At 40.3% G+C, this 24,859-nt stretch overlaps 1 protein-coding gene across 4 annotated transcripts in view; it reads right to left on the reverse strand.

The window, feature by feature from the left end:
- Positions 1–19,833, reverse strand: part of GPR89A (G protein-coupled receptor 89A) — a 62,813-nt gene extending 42,980 nt beyond the window's left edge. Inside the window, exons 1-6 of one of the 4 annotated variants that reach the window (XM_033197895.1) lie at positions 19,618–19,808; positions 16,347–16,383; positions 11,094–11,153; positions 8,968–9,071; positions 1,616–1,722; positions 1,062–1,163 (exon numbers count right to left, since the gene is read on the reverse strand). In XM_033197895.1, coding sequence (XP_033053786.1) covers positions 1,062–1,163; positions 1,616–1,722; positions 8,968–9,071; positions 11,094–11,153; positions 16,347–16,352 — 379 coding nt within the window. In that variant the 5' untranslated portion in view covers positions 16,353–16,383; positions 19,618–19,808. Of the gene's footprint in view, positions 1–1,061; positions 1,184–1,615; positions 1,723–8,967; positions 9,072–11,091; positions 11,154–16,346; positions 16,384–19,617 lie in introns of those variants that run through there. The other 3 variants (XM_033197899.1, XM_033197894.1, XM_033197898.1) reach the window with 3 other exon arrangements.
- Positions 19,834–24,859: the final 5,026 nt, after the last annotated feature.

The raw sequence follows: 24,859 nt of genomic DNA on the forward strand, positions 1-24,859 counted from the left end.
GCTGCAGTATATTTATTACAGATGGGCTCTCTAATCTTTTTAAGGTAGATTCATACATACTTCTGAAATAGTTCTGGAAGGACTTGTTAGCTGAGGTACTTTTGTTCATTGATTTTAACTTAAAAATTAGGGCTCTGCCAAATCTCGTTTTAAAATAAACTTTTTTTGGCCGGGCGCGGTGGCTCAAGCCTGTAATCCCAGCACTTTGGGAGGCCGAGACGGATGGATCATGAGGTCAGGAGATCGAGACCATCCTGGCTAACACGGTGAAACCCCGTCTCTACTAAAAAAAAATACAAAAAGCTAACCGGGCGAGGTGGCGGGCACCTGTAGTCCCAGCTACTCAGGAGGCTGAGGCAGGAGAATGGCGTAAACCCGGGAGGCAGAGCTTGCAGTGAGCTGAGATCCGGCCACTGCACTCCAGCCTGGGCGACAGAGCTAGACTCCGTCTCAAAAAAAAAAAAAAAAATTAAAAAAAAAAAAAACTTTTTTTGTTAGAGGGGAGACACCGATTCTTGGAAAGCTTTTCTTTATCTACTAATTGTGGGCATTTTATGTCACCTTTCCCCAAATACGTATGCTTCCCTAATGTATCTTTATCATCACTTAAACAGTGGCCATTTACCTTTTGGGTCACAGACCCCTTTAAAAGTTTATTGATACCTTACCTCCAAATACACATACAAATATATTCCTGTAGTTTCATATACCATATGAGTTAGACACCGTTCTCTTTCCTTATACCCTTTAAGTAAGTATATTCAGTAAAGGAAGGTCAAAAATTCCTACTTCAGAATGATAGAAGTGAGTTCCAAAACCAGCATTAGTCATCTCTTAGAATAAAGGAGAAAATGTGGTTCAAAATCAGACATTTTTCAGAGAAATAGCTTGCTATCCTCCTCAAAATCAGAAAATTTTTTTCCCAATCCCAAGAACCTATGAATTAATAAATTATTTCCCCAAATAAATTTTTCCCCAAGAAATTTAATTAAATGTTTTTGAAATCAGAAAATTAAACAAAGCTTCTCCCTCCCTTCCTCTGCCCTCCCATATATACTCACCATGTTTTGGGCTGAGAATGGGAAAGGGATCTCCTAGTTTCCAGAAGAAATACATAAAGGTCAGCCATAAGAGACAGGAAAAAAGCAGTCGTTGTTTATGCACTGAGACAGAGGAGACAAAACTGTTAGGAAAAACAGATATAGGTTAAAGAGCTTGCTCTATTTAAAAATATAAGATAATGCTAATTAATATTTGGCTGCTAATTCACTTGGCAAATGAGTGATGAACAGTATAATTTTCAGTGAAAGCATCCTTACCATCGTAAGAGAAATTTAGCTGAATTTAAGATGTGGGATGAATTAAAGGAGACATTATTAATAGGTAGAAAAATAAAGTTGTGGCAGAACAAATAACCTAATCATTCACTCAATATTTACTTTGTGCCAATTCATTCAATATTTATTTTATATTTATTTTTAAGATGTTATGTGTGAGGTGTCCTCAAATAGTGGTAGCTACTGAAAGTTAATGTAGAAATGAAGCTATTCACAATCTAAGTCCCCTCAAATACTCATCTCAATCTATGTGCTGACTGAGAGGGCAAAATACTTACATAGTCGGATGTTGCTCACAATAAAATAGCCAATGTAAAAAGGCACCATGAAAACCAGGATCAGCAGAATTACACACAGGTTCATTTTCCAGTGAAAATAACGTGAGCTGAAATAAATATCAAAGACTGTCACTACGAGGGAGAGAGGGCAGCAACTTTCTTTCTCTTCAGTCTTCCAAAGGGTCTTTTGCTCTTTGGACTCAATATTGAATATATCCTGTCCAATCAGCCTACTAGGCTCTTATAATCTACTCATTTGTAGAGATTAAAAAACACAAATTTTTGAAAGGTATATATGACCATCTTAACCTCTGAAGAATTTCATATATTAAAATAAGAATGTTTATGTTTTTGATCTATTCATAGGCAACATATACCACTAACATGTATCAACATAAGACATTGCTGGTAGAGGTACCATTCCTTCTGAAACTATTTCAATCAATAGAAAAAGAGGGAATCCTCCCTAACTCTTTTTATGAGGCCAACATCATCCTGATACCAAAGCCTGGCAGAGACACAACAAAAAAAGAGAATTTTAGACCAATATCCCTGATGAACATCGATGCAAAAATCCTCAATAAAATACTGGCAAACCGGATTCAGCAGCACATCAAAAAGCTTATCCACCATGATCAAGTGGGCTTCATCCCTGGGATGCAAGGCTGGTTCAACATTCGCAAATCAATAAACGTAATCCAGCATATAAACAGAACCAAAGACAAGAACCACATAATTATCTCAATAGATGCAGAAAAGGCTTTTGACAAAATTCAACAGCCCTTTATGCTAAAAACGCTCAATAAATTTGGTATTAATGGAACGTACCTCAAAATAATAAGAGCTATTTATGACAAACCCACAGCTAATATCATACTGAATGGGCAAAAACTGGAAAAATTCCTTTGAAAACTGGCACAAGACAGGGATGCCCTCTCTCACCACTCCTATTCAACATAGTGTTGGAAGTTCTGGCTAGGGCAATCAGGCAAGAGAAAGAAATCAAGGGTATCCAGTTAGGAAAAGAAGAAGTCAAATTGTCCCTGTTTGCAGATGACATGATTGTATATTTAGAAAACCCCATCGTCTCAGCCCAAAATCTCCTTAAGCTGATAAGCAACTTCAGCAAAGTCTCAGGATACAAAATTAATGTGCAAAAATCACAAGCATTCTTATACACCAGTAACAGACAAGCAGAGAGCCAAATCAGGAATGAACTTCCATTCACAATTGCTTCAAAGAGAATAAAATACCTAGGAATCCAGCTTACAAGGGATGTAAGGACCTCTTCAAGGAGAACTACAAACCACTGCTCAGTGAAATCAAAGAGGACACAAACAAATGGAAGAACATACCATGCTCATGGATAGGAAGAATCAATATCGTGAAAATGGCCATACTGCCCAAGGTGATTTATAGATTCAATGCCATCCCCATCAAGCTACCAATGACTTTCTTCACAGAATTGGAAAAAACGGCTTTAAAGTTCATATGGAACCAAAAAAGAGCCCGCATTGCCAAGACAATCCTAAGTCAAAAGGACAAAGCTGGAGGCGTCACGCTACCTGACTTCAAACTATACTACAAGGCTACAGTAACCAAAACAGCATGGTACTGTTACCACAACAGAGATATAGACCAATGGAACAGAACAGAGTCCTCAGAAATAATACCACACATCTACAGCCATCTGATCTTTGACAAACCTGAGAGAAACAAGAAATGGGGAAAGGATTCCCTATTTAATAAATGGTGCTGGGAAAATTGGCTAGCCATAAGTAGAAAGCTGAAACTGGATCCTTTCCTTACCCCTTATACGAAAATTAATTCAAGATGGATTAGAGACTTAAATGTTAGACCTAATACCATAAAAACCCTAGAAGAAAATCTAGGTAGTACCATTCAGGACATAGGCATGGGCAAGGACTTCATGTCTAAAACACCAAAAGCAACGGCAGCAAAAGCAAAAATTGACACATGGGATCTAATTAAACTAAAGAGCTTTTGCACAGCTAAAGAAACTACCATCAAAGTGAACAGGCAACCTACAGAATGGGAAAAAATTTTTGCAACCTACTCATCTGACAAAGGGCTAATATCCAGAATCTACAAAGAACTCAAACAATATACAAGAAAAAAACAAACAACCCCATCAAAAAGTGGGGAAAGGATATGAACAGACATTTCTCAAAAGAAGACATCCATACAGCCAACAGACACATGAAAAAATGCTCATCATCACTCGCCATCAGAGAAATGCAAATCAAAACTACAATGAGATACCATCTCACACCAGTTAGAATGGCAATCATTAAGAAGTCAGGAAACAACAGGTGTTGGAGAGGATGTGGAGAAATAGGAACACTTTTACACTGTTGGTGGGATTGTAAACTAGTTCAACCATTATGGAAAACAGTATGGCGATTCCTCAAGGATCTAGAACTAGATGTACCATATGACCCAGCCATCCCACTACTGGGTATATACCCAAAGGATTATAAATTACTCTACTACAAAGACACATGCACACGTATGTTTATTGCGGCACTATTCACAATAGCAAAGACTTGGAATCAACCCAAATGTCCATCTGTGACAGACTGGATTAAGAAAATGTGGCACATATACACCATGGAATACTATGCAGCCATAAAAAAGGATGAGTTTGCATCCTTTGTAGGGACATGGATGCAGCTGGAAACCATCATTCTTAGCAAACTATCACAAGAAGAGAAAACCAAACACCGCATGTTCTCACTCATAGGCGGGAACTGAACAATGAGATCACTTGGACTCGGGAAGGGGAACATCACACACTGGGGCCTATCATGGGGAGGGGGGAGGGGGGAGGGATTGCATTGGGGAGTTATACATGATATAAAAGTCATGCACATGTACCCTAGAACTTAAAGTATAATAAAAAAAAAAAAAAAAAAAGACATTGCTGGTAGAATGACTATTGTTTTACTCTCCCCTAGGAATCTTATTACAATGTAAGAATTAAAGGAAAATAAATATTAACAGTAATAAATGCTATAAAGGCTCAAAAATATTTCTTTTGTACTCTTGAAATAAACACCTGATTTGCATGAATTACTTTTATTAATTTATAAGATGTGTTTTATTAAAACTTTTTGTTAGCACTTTTTATAAGTTTTAATGAGATATAATTTACCCATTTAAAGTGTACAATTCAATGGTTTTCATATACTCAGAGTTGGGCATCCATCACCTCAATCAATTTTAGAACATTTTCATTAGGCCATAAAGAAATCCTGTACCCATTAGCAGTCACTCCCTGTTTCTCCCTAACCTCCTCAGCTCTAGGAAACCACCAATATACTTTCTGTTTCTAGGAAACCACCAATATGTAATCTTTTATGACTGGCTTCTTTTACTTACCATAATGTTTGCAAGGTTCATCCATGCTGTAGTATCTATCAATAATTCCTTTTATGGTTGGACAATATTCATCCCATTATATGGATATATTATATTTTGTTTCTGGATTCATTAATTGAAGACATTGGGTTTTTGGCTATTACAAATAGAGATGCTATGAATGTGTGTGTATACATTTTGGTGTGGATGTATGTTTTCATTTCTCTTTAGGTAAAAATGGAGTGGAATTGTTGGGTCATATGATAAATCTGTATTTAATCTTCTGAGGCACTCCCACTGTTTCCCAATGTGGCTGCATCATTTTACATTTTCCTCAGGAGCGTATGAGAGCTCCAATTTCTCCTCAGCCTCGCCAACACTTGTTATTGTCTGTTTTTTTTTTTTTTTGTTATTAGCCATTTTAGTGTATGAGAAGTGGTATCTCACTGTGGTTTTGATTTGTATTTCCTTGATGGCTAATGGTACTGGGCATCTATTTATATGTGCTTACTGGCCATTTGTAGATCTTTGGAGAAATGCCTATTCAGATCCTTTATTCATTTTTTAATTGTACTATATTATTAAACTGTAAGAATTCTTTATGTATTTTAGATATGAGTCCCAGTCCATTATCAGATAGGTAATTTATAAAAATTTTTTCTTGTTCTTGGAATGTTTGTTCACTTTCCTGATGGTGCCCTTTGTATTTACCGATTTTAAATTTACTTAGGCCTTGTTTCAAAAAAGGTGTAAGTGGTTAAATGGCTTACAAAGATAAATAAAATACAGGATGATGAAATGAACTATAAGGAAATATGAACAACAATGGTAACAGATAGGTAAAATATTGGGCTAAGCCTGATGGCTATTATAAAATAGAATTCTAGAAAGTTGCTATGGGTAGGTCATAAATTTAGCTTTAAGTTTTCTAAAGGTCAATGTGAAATAAAAAATTTGATCAGTTAGATAAAATCATTGTGTCTGCAAGAAAATAACAAATTAATTTCTCAAAAGAAGCATAATTATCATTTATTGTTACTGAATTGTTACTAAGATTACAATGAAATTTCTTCAAAGACTTCATAAAGAAGAAAATGCAAAGGCAATTAACAGTGTCATCAACAACATCCTTTCAAGAGAAATATCACTTTCAGAGGGCTGTTTCTTACTGTTCCTTCCTTAGTACAGATGGCAGGCAACACAAAACAGCCATTCAGTAAAGCCTACCCTACAGGGAGTGAATACCATTTAGACTAGATACGTTGACAGCTTTTCGCTCCTCTAGGTTAACCTACTTTAGAGCATTTAGAGAAGGAAACAAGGTGGACATCCTCCAGGCAATCCTACATAGTATTTCAGCTGAGTTTCTGAAAGATTTTGGGAGGCAGTGGGTTTGAAATAACAAGTGCAACTTTAATTGGCAGTACGGACTCCCCCCCCCCCGAGACGGAGTCTCGCTCTGTCACCCAGGCTGGAGTGCAGTGGCGCAATCTCCACTCACTGCAAGCTCCGCCTCCGGGGTTCACGCCATTCTCCTGCCTCAGCCTCCCGAGTAGCCGGAACTACAGGCGCCCGCCACCGCGCCCGGCTAATTTTTGTATTTTCAGTAGAGACGGGGTTTCACCGTGTTAGCCAGGGTGGTCTCGATCTCCTGACCTCGTGATCCACCCGTCTTGGCCTCCCAAAGTGCTGGGATTACAGGCGTGAGCCACCGCGCCCGGCAGGACTGCCTATTAAAAGTGAAGCACATGTTTTAACTAATCTTTTGAGCTGAGAGCAAAGTGATATTCTCTTGAAAAAATTAAGGATCCCAACAAGATTACATATTTGGATAGGAAGTCATACAATCTCTGCTCAAAGGCGAGTCAAAGGAATATTCTGGCCAAGATTCTCTTTTCAAAACGTTCTGAGTCCAGTCAATGGACAGTTATACTACATCATCAAGGTTCACATTTGTGTTCCATAATTGGGTGAAACACTAGCATGAAAAAACAGGTATAACTGAAGACATGTCTCAGACTGAACAAACCCAATCCTCTACATAACACACAAAGAAGAATCAGATTTCAGCAATGCTACTTCTTATCCTCTTTAATTAACTAAGAAATTTAAGAAATATACACTACAGTATGACTGATGTTTCTTACTATATGGGTTATTAACTATAAGTTAAAAGTTAGGGGACATCATCTACCAAAAACAGAAACTATAGCTTTAGAATAACTGAATCCTCTGTATCTATATTTAGATGAGTAGTTGGCAAACTATGGCCTGGCAGCCACCTGCTTTTACAAATTAAGTTTTATTAGAGCATGGTCATGCTCGTTTGTTTATATATTGCCTATGACTACTTTCGCTCTACAACAGCAGGGCTGAGTAGTTGCAGTAGAAACCTTCTGGTCCACGGAAGCCTAAAATATTTACTATCTGTCCCTTTACAGAAGAAAGTCTGCCAACCCCTGCTTAAACAGCAGTGAAAGATGCAGGTTGTGATAATAAAATTTAATAACCATTATGTAAAATAATACTTGTCTATTCTCTATAGTCAAAGGAACTATATCTAGCTCATCCAAAAAAAGGTTTGGATTAATAAAGTTTAAAAGTAGGAGAATCAGAACATATTTCTATTTTACCATAATACATGTTATTCATTGTTCTATCAAGAGACCATTATTATCAACTCTGATTCTCTCTGTCTCACTCTTTTTTCCTAAGAGATGGGTCTCACTGTCTTGTCCAGTGATCACAGCTCACCGCACATTCTCAGACTCCTGGGCTTAAGGGATCCTCCTGCTTCAGCATCTAGTGTAGCTGGGACTATAGGTGTGTACTACTACACTCTGCTAATATTTTTAAAATTTTTTTGTAGAAAGTATACATATGTAACAAACCTGCACGTTATGCACATGTACCCTAGAACTTAAAGTATAATAAAAAATAAAAAATAAAAAAAAAAATTAAAAAAAAATTTTTTTTTGTAGAGACAGGGCCTCACTTTGTTGCCCAGGCTGGCCTTGAACCTCTGCACTTAAGTGATCCTCCTGCCTCAGCCTCCCAAAGTGCTGGGATTATAGGCGTAAGCCACTGTGTCTAGCCCCTCTCTCTTTTTTTAACCTTTCAATGTTTTGTGATTAACCATTTGTACAGTAAGTTTTTCTTTTTAATTCAAATTTTGTTTTCAATTCTGATTATTAAAGAATTTGAGAGTACAGTCTCTCTACCAGTCTCAAGTGTCAGGGGTCTATAATGAACTTATCTTGGTGCTGAGTCCTGACTTTAGAGTGAAAGACTACTTTACTCTTAAAGGTTTTTCCAGGTGGTGATAAAAAAGCACAACAAAGTCTGCATAGCATAGCTGAACCCTACATATAAATGCCACTAAAAAAAATTCTCAAGCTTGCAGATTAACAAGCAAGAAATATTTCAGATAGACTATCTAATAAACTAACAGGTCTATTATTCGGAAGGGAGTGAAGAGTTACTTTTAAAAAGTGTTTTAAGAAACACTTTAAATTCAACCAAACTTGACCATGACTGTAAAATCAATAAAAGTTAACTAAGTTAAGTAAGAACTGGAGTTCAGTCTTCAGAGAGATTGTTAAATCTTTTCAGGTAGAGATTTTCAATCAGCAGAACAATGTGAAGGGCTGTTACTGGGATTCAGTCAGCGAGCAGTCCCAGAAAAATAAAGCTTCCAGGAGTGAAGCCTAGTCTGCGGCTTCACAGCCTCACTTCAATGAGTTCTTCGGAGTTAATGGTCAGATCTTTTTTTTCCTGGTTTCTCATAATCTTTGTCAAACCAGCTATTAGATGGCTGTGACCCATATCTGCTGTGATCATTGTAGTTACTGAGACTAAATTATTAACACAGTGGTTTTTTTTTTATCTGCTATGAGATCCAGATAGCTTTTCCACCGTAAAGAATGTAACACAGAACCCTTCAAGAGGAGTTATTCAGTACTCTTACTCACCTGCTATTCAATACTCCTAAGATTTCAAAGATGATGAGCTCAAACATGGTGCAAGAAAATGCAAATGTCACAGAGAAGATCACCTGTACAACATACTGACGTATCTGTTAAAAGCCAAATAGAAATTAGAAGTTATTTCCGTGTTTAAAAACTGAACTGATAACCTCCTTCTGGTTATAAGTCAGAAAACTTATTTTGAGGAAATTCTCAAGTCACTGGATGTAAGGCCACAACAGCAACTTGCCTGGAGCTAAAGAAAAAGATCAAAGTAGGTGGCACTTCTGAATCATGAGTCACTATTACCAGCATCCTCTTGTGGATGAAGAATTTCGAGGACAAGAAGATGAAGTGACAGGGTCATAGGCAGCACTTAGAATTCCTGATGCACACTGACAAAAAACTGACAGATTCATACATAATGGTTAATGTTTAAAGGGGTTCTTCAACACTCTGCAGATCCTGGATCAGTTCGGGAACCTCCCTTGGGAGGCCTTAAAGTACTGGGCAGAAGAAAATCTCCAGAATTCTAGGCTCTTTCAGACAATAAACTCCCTGAGAAAGTTTAATGGAGAACATCCTAGAAACGACCCAATGTAGACTATAACCCCTGATCTTATTACTAATTAGGAAAACTAACTGGGAAATGTCCAGTCTAGGATGGTGATTTTCTGAATCCAAAGCTTAAGATAAAAACACCAGCTTTGTGTTGCAGGAAGTCAGGGACCCCGAATGGAGGGACCAGCTGAAGCTGTGGCAGAAGAACATAAATTGTGAAGATTTCATGGGCATTTATTAGTTCCCAAAATTAGGACTTCTATAATTTCTTACACCTGTCTTTACTGCCATCTCCGAATATAAATTGTGAAGATTTCATGGACATTTATTAGTTCTCCAAATTAATACTTTTATAATTTCTTCCGCCTGTCTTAATCTCTTAATCCCGTCATCGTCGTAAGCTGAGGATGTATGTCACCTCAGGACCCTGTGATGATTGCATTAACTGTACAAATTGTTTGTAAAACATGTGTGTTTGAACAATACGAAATCAGTGCACTCTGAAAAAGAACAGAACAGCGATTTTCAGGGAACAAGGAAAGATAACCATAAGGTCTGACTGCCTGCGGGGTCGGGCAGAATACAGCCATATTTTTCTTCTTGCAGAAAGCAGGTAGGAGAAATATCGCTGAATTCTTTTCCCAGCAAGGAATAATCTTGGGGAAGGAATGCATACCTAGGGGGAAGTTTATGAAGGGCCACTCTAGGAAGTCTGTCTTATGCGGTTGAGATAGGACTGAAATACGCCTTGGTCTCCTCAGTGCCCTCAGGCTTACTAGGATTTGGAAATTCCAGCCTGGTAAATTCTAGTCAGACCAGTTGTCAGGTCTCGAACCCTGTTTCCTGTTAAGATGTTTATCAAGACAATGCGTGCACAGTGGGACACAGACCCTCATCAGTAATTCTAATTTTTGCCTCTGCCTTGTGATCTTTTATTGCGTCTGAAGCACTGATCTCTATGACCCACTCCCTATTCATACACTCCCTCCCCTTTTGAAATCCCTAATAAAAATGTGCTGGTTTTGCAGCTCAGGGTCGCCGTCACAGTCCTACCAATATGTGATGGCACTCCCAGGGGCCCACCTGTAAAATTTCTCTCTTTGTACTCTTTCTCTTTATTTCTGAGACTGGCCAACACTTAGGGAAAACAGAAAGAACCTATGTTGAAATATAGGGGGCTGGTTCCCCTGATAGCCTTGGGATTTTGGTATTAACTTAGAATATAAGACTGGCAATTCAGGGCCAGATAGACAAATGAAAGGGAACATTTGTGAGACATTATGAATTAAATTCTCTCCTGCAGAATAACTATTTGCTATTGGTGCATATCCTGATATGACTAAGGCATAACATTCCTTTCTCCTAACTTCTGGGCTATATTTGGCTTGCCTTTTTTCCCCCCTTTTAAATCAATTAAGCCTAATTATATTCTCCAATCTAATAGTTATATAGTACCTATTTGGTAAAAGCTTCCTATCTTGGAAATGAACATAATGTTTCTTTAATGGAGACATTTTTCTTGTCAATCTAAATTCATATAGTGTAAGTATAACAAAATTATTTCTTCTCACCTCATAGTCTTTAAACAATTGGCGCATGAAGAAAAGCCACCCAAATCCAAAAAATAGTATCTGGAAGAGAAAGAAGATAGAATGTCAATATATATTTTCTTTTGAGAAATGTGTTACAGAAACTCTTTTATGATAAAAGGTCTGCTAACTAGACGGTTAACTTATTTCAGGGATTAAAGATAAGATCTACTCTTGCCGGGCGCGGTGGCTCAAGCCTGTAATCCCAGCACTTTGGGAGGCCGAGACGGGTGGATCACGAGGTCAGGAGATCGAGACCATCCTGGCTACTACGGTGAAACCCCGTCTCTACTAAAAAAAGTACAAAAAAACTAGCCGGGCGAGGTGGCGGGCGCCTGTAGTCCCAGCTACTCGGGAGGCTGAGGAAGGAGAATGGCGTAAACCCGGGAGGCGGAGCTTGCAGTGAGCTGAGATCCGGCCACTGCACTCCAGCCTGGGCGGTAGAGCGAGACTCCGTCTCAAAAAAAAAAAAAAAAGATCTACTCTTACAAGACCTACTTATTAAAGCTTATGACATTGGAAATAAATGTTTAAATGTTCTTGGATGTTTTAAGTTATACATGTTACAGAGTATGCTTCAAGACAAAAATGGAAGTACATATTTTCCCATAATCTTATGATAATAATTACATGAGCCAGAGAAGTTCGCAAATAGAAAAGGAGTCAGTGGCCAGGTGTGGTGGCTCACACTTGTAATCCCAGCACTTTGGGAGGATAAGGTGGGCAGATCACCTGAGGCCAGGAGCTCGAGACCAGTCTGGCCAACATGGTGAAGTCCCGTCTGTACTGAAAATACAAAAATTAGATGGGTGTGGACACCTGTAATCTCAGCTGCTCCCGGAGGCTGAGGCATGAGAATCCCTTGAATCTGGGAGGCAGAAGTTACAGATAGCCAGTATCGTGCCACTGCATTACAGCCTGGGTGATAGAGTGAGACTTGGTCTCAAAAAAAAAAGAAAAGGAGTCAGAGTGAGACTTGCTTCTTATGGATGATCCCTGATTGCGAGTATTTTAAAAAAATACCAGCCTGGCCAACATGGTGAAAATCCATCTCTACAAAAAAACACACACACATAAAAATGAGCTGGGGGTGGTGGGGTGTGCCTGTAGTCCCAGCCACCTGGGAGGCAAAGGTGGGAAGATCACCTGAGCCTAGGAAGTTGAGGCTGCAGTGAGCCATGACTGCACCACTGTGCTCCAGCCTGGGCAACAGAGTGGGACCCTGTCTCAAAAATAAATAAAAATAAATCAATTTAAAAAATAAAAACTTCAGGGGAGAGGAGTTGAGACCAAAATTAGAGAAGTAGTAGAAAGCCTAATATTTTTTATATCTGTTTCCTTCAGAGAGTTTTCTTAGCTTCTCCACCATCCTGCCTAATCTACATCAAGTGGTTTTCATCTCAGTGTAAAGCCGAGAGATTGCAGGATCCCTCTTTTGTCAGTTTTGTTTCAAACTGGCAGAGACCGTAGCCACATGACAGCTGACAAAGCTGGTCTGTAGTAAATAGAACTTTCTATACATAGACATGCACTGACACGACTAATCTTTTCTTCTTAAACTGGCTAGGACCTTTATGAATAAAATGATTTTATGTCTTCCTAGGGACTACTTTACTGAGCAAGTGTAAACTCAGTAGTTTAGCACAGACTACTTTAGCTTCTTATCATGCCCCTGCTGCCTAGCAAACTCATGTGTTCAGCCCCCTGGAACTTCCTTTGGTTCTTTAGACCCATATTCTTTCACATCGAGACCTCTGTAAATGTCCTCTGACAGGAAATTCTCTCCAGCCCTCTCCCAGTTATGCTATTTACTCCTGGAAGGCCCTCTCTGCCCTCCCAAACACAGATAAATTGCTCTTTTTATATAATCCTATTCTACATTGTACTTCCATCATCAAAGTGCTTACCATATGGTTTTGTAATGCCTGATTTAAATATTTGTTGACATTAGATTATAAGCTCTATGAGGACAAAAACCATGTTTGTCTTGTAATCTTTGTATCCTTGGCATCCAGCACAAAGCCTGGTATGTAGCAGCCTCTCCATAAGTGCTTGCTGAATGGCTAAGTGGTCTACATAAAAGATGGTTTATTCTTCAGCATTCAATCTTAAATCTTCTGTAATAACTCCTATGTGCTATGCTAGGTGCTGGGGATACAAAGATGAGTAGGACGGTTACTACCCTCTACAAGCTCACAATATAGTGAAGACACTACATAAATAACTATAACATAATATGGACGTGCAATGATAGAAATACATACATGATATTGTAAAACAATATGAAAGAGGGAGACCAAACCAATCTGTAGGGGCTTAGGACAGATTTTCTGGAGAAGATAATGCCTGAGCTGAAGGAAGTTTTAATTTGGGGTTACAACCTGATATTGTGTGCAAATTTTGGGATTATGTGTATTTTTCTAGAATGGTTTCAAGGTATTCATCACACATTCAAAGGTTTCCACCACCCCTAACATATTAAAAATCACCCTCTCAAAGGATGAATAAGAATCAAGTAGGGAGGCTGGACACAGTGGCTCATGCCTGTAATCCCAGCACTTTGGGAGGCCAAGGTGGGTGGATCGCTTCAGCCCAGGAGTTTGAGAACAGCTTGGGCAACATGGTGAAACCCCATCTCTACAAAAAAACACAAAAATTAGCTAGGTGTGGTGGTGCGTGCCTGTAGTTCCAGCTTATGGGGAGACTGAGGTGGAAGGGCCACTTGAGTCTGGCAGGTGGAGGCTACAGTGAGCCGTGAGCACGTCACTGCATTCCAGCCTGGGTGACGGAGCGAAACCCTGTCTCAGAACAAAACAAATGAACAACAAAAAAATGAATTAGGTAGGGTAAAAACAGGTGGTAGGGGTAGGAGGACAGGGCTTTCCAGATAGCAAAGGGCATGAATAAAGGCGCAGAGTGAATAGCATGGTATATGCCGGGAACCACACATGGTTTGGTGCTGCTAGAAGATGAGATTCAAAGAAGGAAGAGGTTAAAAATGAGGCTAGACAGGAGGAGTGGATGTCCAATCACTGACAGCTTTGAAGGCTACCCTAACGAGCTTAGATTATAGTCTGTAGGTGGTGAGGGTTATTTAAGCAGGGAAGTGGCATGGTCTGATTTGTTTTACATTATATAGAGCAGTATGGTGGCTGTGTGGAAGACGTATTTGAAGGAAACAACATTGTAGGAAGAGAAACATCATAGAAATGTATTATGGGAGTTCAGATGAAAGATGATAAAGCCCTGAATTAAGACATTTGGTGACAGAAGAGGAGATGACAGATTGGAGAACTATTTAGAAGGTAAAATCAGCAGGGAGAAGTCAAGGATGACTAGTTTGGAATACAGGATGAATAGTGAAGCTACCCAATTTATATAAAGAATATTGGAGAAAGAAGAGGTTTAGGAAAGAGGGCAGAGGATGGGGAAAATGATGAGCTCATTTTGAACACACTAAGGGCCTGAGGGACAGCCAGCAAGATGGGTCAAGATATCCAGCAAGCACCTGAATAAAAGACAGATTGTGAAGGCAGGTCTAAGATATACTTATGAGTTGAAACCATCAAAGTACACGAGATCACCCGGGAACAGTATCTACAGTAAGGAGAGCAATGTGCCAAGAAGAAAAGACTAGAGGATAAGGAACACAGTTTGAATGGTGAGGTAGGGGCAAGAACCAGAGTGTAGCAGGTCAGAATGAATGGGAGCTAAAGCAGTGGGGATAGTAAATGCAAATTACTCTAGGGAGGGCCAGGAATGAGAAAAAAAGAAAACACTAGATAATAGGCTAGAGAAGAATGTGGAATAAAGGGACAGTTTATTGGCCAAGGGGAAAGAAAGCAGTCAAGTAAGGAGAAAAAGATAAGAAGGATGATGGAATGCTAGAGGATGAACTGATACTATTAATTTATTATTATTATTAGGTAACTTTTATTGAGCATTTACTATATTCCAGGCTCTCTAAGTAGTACTTAGCATTATAATCTTATAGAAATCATTAAAAACCCAGTAAGGTAGGTTTGATTGTCTTATTTTCACAGAGAAAGATGAGGTTTAGAGAAGTTAATCAATTTATAGTAAGTGTCAGAATCAAGATTGAACTCAAGCCTGTCTGACTCCAAAATCTGTGCTTTTTTTTTTTAATATTATGTTTTCAGCTCTTATTGAGTCTGTCTGTTTAGAAAATCTGTGCTTTTAACCACTTCAAAATAAGCTACTCTAAGATCAAAGGTAAGTAAAATGGCCTTAAACTGGAGTAGGGGAACCCCATTTTCTGAAATGGAAGGAAAGGAGGTGAGAATGGTTGTGAACACAGATAACCTTTTAGATTATGCAGAAAGTATTCATAGTAGGAGATCATACCTTTTGGCTTCACTTTTGTTGAGTAAGTACAAGGCAAGGTTATCTGTTAAGAGTAAGACAGGTGAGTATAGAAAAGGCAGCTTTGAGGAGAGTGACAAAGATTCAGAGAAACTTTGAGAGGAATGAAACAAGTAGCTGATTAAGGTCAAAAAAGGAATAATTCAGTGAGTTGAGGGTTAAACTCATGGCGTTGGCAAAAAACTACACAGCTGTGTGATTTTCTACAGTAGCCTTCAGGCCTCTGTATTAGTAGACAAACTATAGCAATGATCCAAGTATGGACTTATATATATATGAAGGTAAACGAACAAGAGGGTGTAAGAAAGTAAGTTGGATCCAAGCATCTAGATCAAGTAGAAAAGGAAAGAGTCAAGCAGATTAGGAGAAAATGCCACAATATCCTTTGGCTATTACAAATGGTCACTTGTGGAGACAAATGTAAATTCAGAGTTTAGAGACCATATTCATATGACTTACGAAGCCACTACTGAAAACAGAGAGGTTGGGTAGTTAGGACTGAGAATGGTATGTATAGTGGAAATGGATGATTAAAAAAAAAACACAAAAAAACAAGATTGCTGTGAAATGGAACTTTAGACAAGGAAGAGAAAACAAGCAAAAAGTTTAAGTTTATATGGTGGGGAGGGGAATGGAAGAAAAGTGAAACAGATACATACCTTTAATATTTTATTGTGGCCTCCTTTCACATTGACAAAGAAAGTGTAAAAAGACTTTCAGAACAAAATTATGTCTTTTGCACCAACACAGATGCACCTAGAGGCCATCATCCTAAACAAATTAATGCAAGAACAGAAAACCAAATACCCCATGTTCTCACTTCTAAGTGGGAGCTAAATATTGGGTACTCACCAACATAAAGATGGCAAAAAACGAAACTGGAGACTACCTGGGGGCAGGGGAGGGGAGAAAGTGGAAGGACTGAAAAACTATTGAGTACTATGCACATGGTACCTGGGTGACAGAATCATTTGTATACCAAGCCTCAGCTCCCACAATATACCCAGCACAAATACCAAATCTACAATAAAATAAAAGTTGAAAAAAAAAAAGACTTTTAAACTACACACATACACAAAAGTAGCTGGAGAATTCGTTTACATCCAAGATAAACACAAATTCTGGCAAGATTATAGAGGATCCAAAAAGAATGCAGAAGCAAAATGCAATTTCAAATAGCTTTGCAAATAAAATGGAAGGCGCATAGCTTCTTATTAAAAACGAGACTTAATACTTTCAGAATTGTACAGAGTAAAATCTTGACCTTAGGACTTAAGAGTGTACTCTGGAACTGATAAGTCTTAATGACTGTATAGAGGGCTCAAAACATGAGTTAGATCACAGTTGCTTTTATAAAAGTGACTTCTGGGTTGAAAATTAGCTACTGTTAAAAAAAAAATGGCCATCAGCAGGGTAGTTATTAAAGAATTAACTATAAAAGACACCTTTCTTGGATCATTTATTCACCCTTTTAATCATCTAACAAGTATTTATTAGTGCCTAGTATGTGCCAGGTCCAAAGGATAGAATGGCAAACAAGAGAGCATGAATGCTACTCTCAAGGAGTTTATAATCTACGGAGGAGATAAACCAGTAATTACAAAACAATGTGACTGTGTTGTTACAGGGGAAGTAGGTGAAGGGTACTATGGCAGTATGTACAGGGACATCTAGTCCACTCTAGGGGAAGCTTCTTGGATGTTCAAGTTGAGATCTGAAGGCTGAAAGGGGAGGGATATAAGGAAAAGGCTCAGAAAAAGAAAACACACTCTGGAAATCTGGAGGCACCACAGCATGGCCAGGTTAGGGAACTAAAAGAAGTTCAGGAAGTCTAAAGAATAAAATGGTGAAAGCCATAGCTGAAGAGAGAAGAGCCAGAGTCCTATCAATAAGGGACCTGATAAGAGCGAGGGTCCCATCCATAATGGACCTGAAAAGCCACCTAAAGGAGTGTGAACTTCATCCTGTGGCGCGGTGAGCAAGATTCAATATGTGACCTTTGATTTCAGATTTCATTTCAAATAAACCTTTCAGTTAATACAACACAGAAAAAATGCGTGGGGAGGGGCTCGGGGGCAATGGTGGTGTTTCCAAGGTAACCACACCTCTCTAGAGAAGTGCTTTTTATTAAATAAATATTCACTACAACTCTACTATGTGCCCACAACTGATCTAGATGCTGGTGAATACAGGAGAGAACAAGAAAGACAGTATCTTGGACTTCATGGACAGATAACAAACACATGAACATACAAATGAACTATAGTAATAAATGCCAAGAAGAAAATAAAACATGGAAATGAGGAAGAAGGCAGCCGAAATGGAAATCTACTTCAGCTTCGGGCAGGGTGTCAGGTAAAATCTTCCTAAAGTGACATTTTTACTAATACTGAAATGATGATAAAGTAGCCACATAAATATTTGAACAGAGAACATTCCATGCAAAGGAATCTTTGGGTCTTTCTTCCACATTTGTAAAGAGCAGGTTTAACAATTAATTACTGCATGTGGATGCATGTGTGAAGTAAAAGTCTATGATTACAAGGCATACAAAATTAGAAAGCCACTTCCTTGGTTCAACGTATCAATTATATCCACGCTAAAAATCTTAGAGGCTGCAATGCAAAGCCAATTTTCTACTGACATTCTTATCTTTATTCTAAGTGGGAAAAAAAAGACTAATTAAATATTGTTATTTTTCTTAAACTGGTACTAGAGTTAAAAACAACCCTGAGCTGTCACCAAGGGCACTGGGTAGTCTTAGAAAGGTTTTAAGCAGAAGAGTTATATGCCCAGGTTTTTTTACATTAATACATTTGAATACTATGAAGCCAATAAAAACAATAATTATGAAAACTATAGCAAAAGTGGTAAATTCAAAACATGAAAAAAAAAGATTGCATTAGAGTGGTAGGATCATGGATGGCTTTTCCTTCTTTCGTAATTTCTTAAATATCGTAAAAGTTTTTGAAGAGAAAAGGGCAATGCTCCGCTCTACGGAGACGAGTATTAAGATGAAGCAATACAAAAACTTAATCAAAGAACAAAAATTTAGTTCACTTTAAGCCCCAAAAGGTAACTGTTTCTGTTATTTGCCATTTGAGAGAAAGAACAAGCAAAAATAACCACACACACACACAAATCTTTAAATTATTGGAAAGACGAGGGGAAAAAGGAAAATAGGTAGTCTGAGCTTCACAAATATTAACAGTTGGCCAACAATTATTTATTGAATGCCTGCACTTGGAAGTGGGGATACAGCTATGAACAAGGCAGGATCTCAAAAAACAAAATCATAAACACATACATAAATGATGCCAGTGCTATGATAAATGCTAGGAAGAAACAATAATTAACAGTGGATTACATGGTAAAAGCAAGAGGCTCACTAGAGGAAGCTTCTATTGAGCAAAGACGGTGTCTTATATGTTTGTACGCTCAGGGCTTTATATAATGGTCGATAAATGTTTGTTGACTGTACAAACAAATGAAGGTGACCAATGGAGAAATGAGGGTCAGAAAAACATCCGAAAAGTGTGGGTAAGTAAGCAGAGGATAAAGGATGAGGCGTCAGTGCAAAAACAAAATCTTAACTTTTAAGCATAGGTGTAACCTGATATTGATACTTTGCAGCAGCAAATTTCTCCACACCTGGATGCAGGATTTGACATCTAACAACAAAGCCTGCACTGACGTGTCCTCAGTATCCAGCCCTGATTGGCGTGCCGCACACCCCGCGCCCGGAACCACACAGGCTTCCCCAGCCCAGGGTCAGCGGCGCAGCCTGGAAGCTCCGAGGAGCTCTGAGGACCGCCGCCTTAACTGGCGGCGCCGGCTCTAAGCGTGGAGGCCGGCGGACCCCTTCCAAAAGTGGACCGAAATTCCAGGGATGGATGCCGGGTGGGGCCGCGGACGGCCGCAGGCCAGCCTCCTGACAGCCGGGTCTGAGGGAACCGGAGGCAGCAAATCGCACACCCTCTTCGTGCTCTGGGTCCCGGAGTAACTGGCGCAGGCCGCTTGAGAGAGAAGTGAGACCCCGCACCAGCCCGCACCGCGGAGGACCCGAGAGGGCGATTCGGGAAAGGGAAGCGGACGGGTGTCGGGGCGGGAGGCAGTGACTCACCTGGGAGGTAATCATGATGCTGGAGTCGATCAGGAAACTCATGGTGAAGTGTAAGGAGTGCTCCTGCCTCCACTTCACACTCCCCGAGGCCACGGCACGCTGGGGCCACAGGCCCCCTTACACAGTCCGTCTTCTCCCTGGTGCCGCAGCCGGGACTGCGGCTCTCCAGCCCGACGCCATCAAGCTGCGCCCCAGCCGGCCAATCAGCGGCTACATCCAGAGCCCCGCCTCGGGCTCGGCGTGGGTGGGGCAGACGCTAGGCTCCAGCCACTGAGGCCCCAGGAGCGGGGCTTGTTAGGGACGATGCTAAAAGCATGCAGTGCAAGGTAACTTGAACATTTCGGAGGCTGAAGGAGGTAGGGCCTGAGACCTAAGTGGCAATTCTGTTTTGTAAAGATCATAAGATAATAGTAATTATAGTAAGTCAGGCATTGTGTCCTAAATGTTATAACTTTTACTTGACTCGGCAAATATGACTGCACAAAGTGAGGAAAGACTGGAAAGTCAGACGAGACGTTAACAAATATAACTAACCAAATACATTTCTGTGACAACAACGAAAAGCACACCGTCTGTAGCAATTTAGTGATAATATTGTACTGCATATCAGTCAGGCCACAGGTGGAGTACTGCACTCCGTGTACCACTCTTTTAAGAGAATTTACAGGCCGGGCGCAGTAGCTCATCCCAGCACTTGGGGGAGGCCGAGGCGAGGGGATCACCTGAGGTCGGAAGTTCGAGACTAACCTGACTAACATGGAGAAACCCCATCTGTACTAAAAATACAAAATTAGCCGGGAGTGGTGGCGCATGCCTGTAATCCCAGCTACTAGGGAGGCTGAGGCAGGAGAATCGCTTGAGCCCGGGAGGCGGAGGTTGCGGTGAGCCGAGATCGTGCCATTGCACTCCAGCCTGGACAACAAGAGCGAAACTCCGTCTCAAAAAAAAAAAGAAAAGAAAAAAACAAAGATTATACAGAGACATATTGGAGCTCGCTCAAATGTGAGTCACCAGATAAGGACTGGTGGAAGGAGGCGAAGAAAGATGACTCAGAACATGACATATGTCTTCATGTGAAAGAATGGGTAGAACTGATGTGGCGCTGACAGTTATCTGTAGGGCAAAGGACTGGAAGTTAAATGAAGACAGATTTTAATTCAAAACAAGGATCAGTTCTTTAAGAGTCTGAAGAAGGGTTATTTTAGGAAGTAGCTTCTTCTGCCCCCTTCCCACCTGTTGCAGTGGATCAAATATACACTGAATCACTACCTCATTCATTGAATACTCATTTCATGAAGGCTTAATGCATTGCTGTGGGGCTTACTCTGCCGCCGCCCTGGGGCCTAGCTAGTCTTTGTAGTCTACATAGTCTCATAGTCCTGCAAACTGGTTCCAGCCCAGGAAATCACCCTGTGTAGGAGTGGCTGCAGTCAAGATCCAGGAAGACAATCCTGAGGGCACCTGACATCCAGCGTCTGAGTTTGGACTACTATAGTTTGAATAAGTGACTTGCAGATTCATTACACACAAGAGAACGTGTCTTCCTTTCGTTGGATTGAACTCTGTCATGCCAAGCAGTCAAAACTGCCTGTTAGATGTCCAATCCCTGATCCAGAATTTCAAGGGGCTGTGGAGGCAGCTCTATTATGGGAGTGTCATAACCAGAGAACTTTGTGTCCTGGCTATATCTGTTAGGGAAGCAGGTAGATTCCCACGTAACAGCGCCTAACTGACATTCAAGACTGTATATACTGCAGAGTGCTGAGAGAGACGATCAAGGCAAGCAGTTTACCTTGGTGGCTTACTGGGATGCACAGTGGAGATTGGAGTCTCAGTAACCAGGAATAGCAGAGAAAGGTGTGCAATGCCTGCTGGCCTAAGGCCTATGCAAAGCTTTGGGTGATGCCATTCAGGATTCTCCCTACTGTACCACTTGTGTCCAGGTAAAGGACAGGCCTAGGTGATTCAAGGGACTGCTTTACCCCCTGATTTTGATTGAGGAATGTCTTTAGAAACCTTCACAATGCATTTAGTATCCAATTGACTCTCCTCTCAAAGCAAGTCTCTACTGCTGATGGTGGACTCTGACACTAAAATGGCTTGTCCTCCCATCTCTACCACTGGTAATATTCTCCCGATCCACTCTAGCTGCTGCCATCCTCTTAGAATAGTGAGATCTTTTGGTTCTGCCTCCGTGGACAGTCAAACCATCTGGGCTCCGAGTCCCCAGTTTGTGCTATTTTTCCAAGGGAGCTTTGCAAAATATGTCATGTTCATAACTAGTAGCCATTGTTTGCCACTCATCCAGAGATCTATAGCCAGTCCCATAGATGGGCTATAAAGAGTCGATTGACAAGATATCAGTCTGTGTCCTTTAGATGAGTGTTTGTTCACACTACTTTACCGTCCTTTTTCATAGTAACTGCAGTGTTCATACCTACTGTACTCTCACACTTGCCAGCACCACCTGACAGCTAACTATTTCACCCCCTTCCTCCAAATTAATGCAAAGGACTGGGCCCAGGGGTTGACACTAATACTAGATCCCTGGGAAACATCCTAGTACCTCTTCTCCAGGCACATACATAGCACCTGCCCATGCCTGTGGCTGGATGATCTCTGTTAGGGATTTTCTTTTTTTTTTTTGAGATGGAGTCTCGCTCTGTCGCCCAGGCTGGAGTGCAGTGGCGCGATCTCGGCTCACTGCAAGCTCCGCCTCCCGGGTTTACGCCATTCTCCTGCCTCAGCCTCCTGAGTAGCTGGGACTACAGGCGCCCGCCATCTCGCCCGGCTAGTTTTTTGTATTTTTTAGTAGAGACGGGGTTTCACCGTGTAGACCAGGATGGTCTCGATCGCCTGACCTCGTGATCCACCCGTCTCGGCCTCCCAAAGTGCTGGGATTACAGGCTTGAGCCACCGTGCCCGGCCTGGATCAGTATTTTCTTAATGCTCCATTTTCCCCTCAAACTTTCATTCTATCATCAAAATGACTCTGTGGAAGTTTCTGTACAGTTTTTTGTCTTCGTCTATTAAACTGAGAGCAGTAACCAAATCTTTTGTCTTCCCAACACCCAGAAAAGTGTGTGACTCACAGAGGTGCTTAATGACTATTTTCTGAATATTAAGTCTTTATAAAAGACTTCATAAAAGACTGCTTAAATCAGGGCTATATGTACTGTTTCTTACACTTGTTAGGAAGCATCTTAATCCACAAATTATATTTTCTATTTATTTTGAATCCTCTTGATTCCCACCTCTCAATGTTTTCCATATAGTGGAGACTCAACACAGGTGGAATAATATCTTAAAATTATATAAACAAATTTCAGAGTTCTATGAGCCCGGTTTTCATTGAAATCATGTAAACTCACCTGAAGCAAATGCTCCTTGTGACTCAGACTATGGTTTAGGTGCTGGATGTTTTGTTCCTGGGTTCGAATCTCATTGTATTTTTCAGCCTCCCGGGCACGAAGCTGTTGGCTCTTGTTCTGCAATTCTTCTTGTAGCTGCTGCAAGGCTTTTTGCAATTCCTGAATTAAACATATTACCTTTTTAAAGAGATCTAAAATTGTCACATGGTTATCAGAAATTACAACTAGACTTGTAAAGCGCTTAAAAACCATCACTCCCACTCTCACCAGAAAAAAAGCTGAACAAACCGAACATCAATAACTCTACTTATATGCAACAGAAAATGGAGGTCCTAAGACATGCCAATCCTATGAAACTTCGAGCCATGGGCAAATACAGAGAATCACAACTTACCTGAATCAGAAACCACCGCTGGAGCCAGCATTGGGTAGACATAATTTAAAGGGAATTGGCTAATTGCTGGAGCTGACAGCAGCCCAGCCTGAGAGGTAAAAACTCCTGGGGGCCTAACTAGTGGGAGCCTCCCATATCTTCATGAGTTTTGTCTCCAGAAGACTTAGGGTGAGAATTGGAGACAACTCCTTGCATGCTTCTGGAGGGCAAGGAGAGGTAACCATTGAAAAACATGCCCGGTGCATTCTGTTCTACTTAACAAACACATGCCCTCAAAAGAAAATTGTGTTTCCAGAGTCTAACCAATGTGGGGAAAGGGAAAAACCCAACTCCAGCGACCTCTAGCCATCCTGTCTCACCTAAGAGGGAACAAAATTTGAGAAGGACTTTTGAAGGTCACAGCCCAGGGGCACAGGCTCACCACAAGACTGAGACCTAATCATAGGATTATAGAACACTTCCTTCCCCTACTCCTTACCACTGTATCAATAGGTCATATACATACATATACATACACACACTATATATATATATAAATACACACACACTACACACACACATACACACACATATATATATAGAGAGAGAGAGAAAGAGTAAGAGATTTATTACGTTTGATCTTTCATATCTGTGGGTTCTGCATCCATGGATTCAACCAGGCCTGACTCCAAAATATTTTTTGAAAACTTATGATTGTGTCTGTACTGTACATATATGGACTTTTTTCTTTGTCATTATTCCCTAAACAATACCACATAACAACTATTTATATAGCACACGGGAGGATGTGAGTAGGTTATCTGCAAATTCTACATCATTTTGTATAAGGAACTAGAGCATCCATGGATTTTGTTATCTGCAGGGGTTCCTGGCACCGATCACCCAGTGGTGTTGAGAAATGACCGCACAGGAAATTGGTTCATGTGATTATGGAGGCTGGGAAGTTTGAAATCTGCAGTGTGGCCTGACAGGTTGGAGGCTCAGAAGAACTGATGGTACAGATGTATTCCAAAGGTCATCTGTCAGGGAATTTGCTCTTATTCCCTCTTGCTTGAAGAGGCTGGTCTTTTTGTTCTAGTCGGGCCTCCTACTGACGGAATGAGGTTCACTCACATCATGAAAAACAATCTGCTTTTCCCAAATTCACCAATTTAAGTATTAGTCTCATCCAAAAACATTCTCCATGTTGACACATAAAACTAACTCTCTCAGGAAGAAAAGAAGTATTTTTCCAAAATTAATAAGAGATTCCAAGCCATAGATCCAAGAAGTTCAGAGAACACCCAGCAGGGTAAATACTAAAAACTGTACACCTAGGCATGCAAATCCTAGTAAACATTCTCCAGAGAAACAGAACCAACAGAAGATAGATAGAAATAAAGATGGAGAGAGAGGGAGAGAGAGGAGAGAGAGAGAGAGAAAGAGATTGAGACTGATTTTAAGGAATTGGCTCACATAATTGTGGATGCTTGGTGAG

The sequence above is a fragment of the Trachypithecus francoisi genome, unplaced genomic scaffold, assembly GCF_009764315.1.
Source record: "Trachypithecus francoisi isolate TF-2019V2 unplaced genomic scaffold, Tfra_2.0 Lachesis_group5, whole genome shotgun sequence".
In the NCBI taxonomy this organism is placed as follows: domain Eukaryota; kingdom Metazoa; phylum Chordata; class Mammalia; order Primates; family Cercopithecidae; genus Trachypithecus; species Trachypithecus francoisi.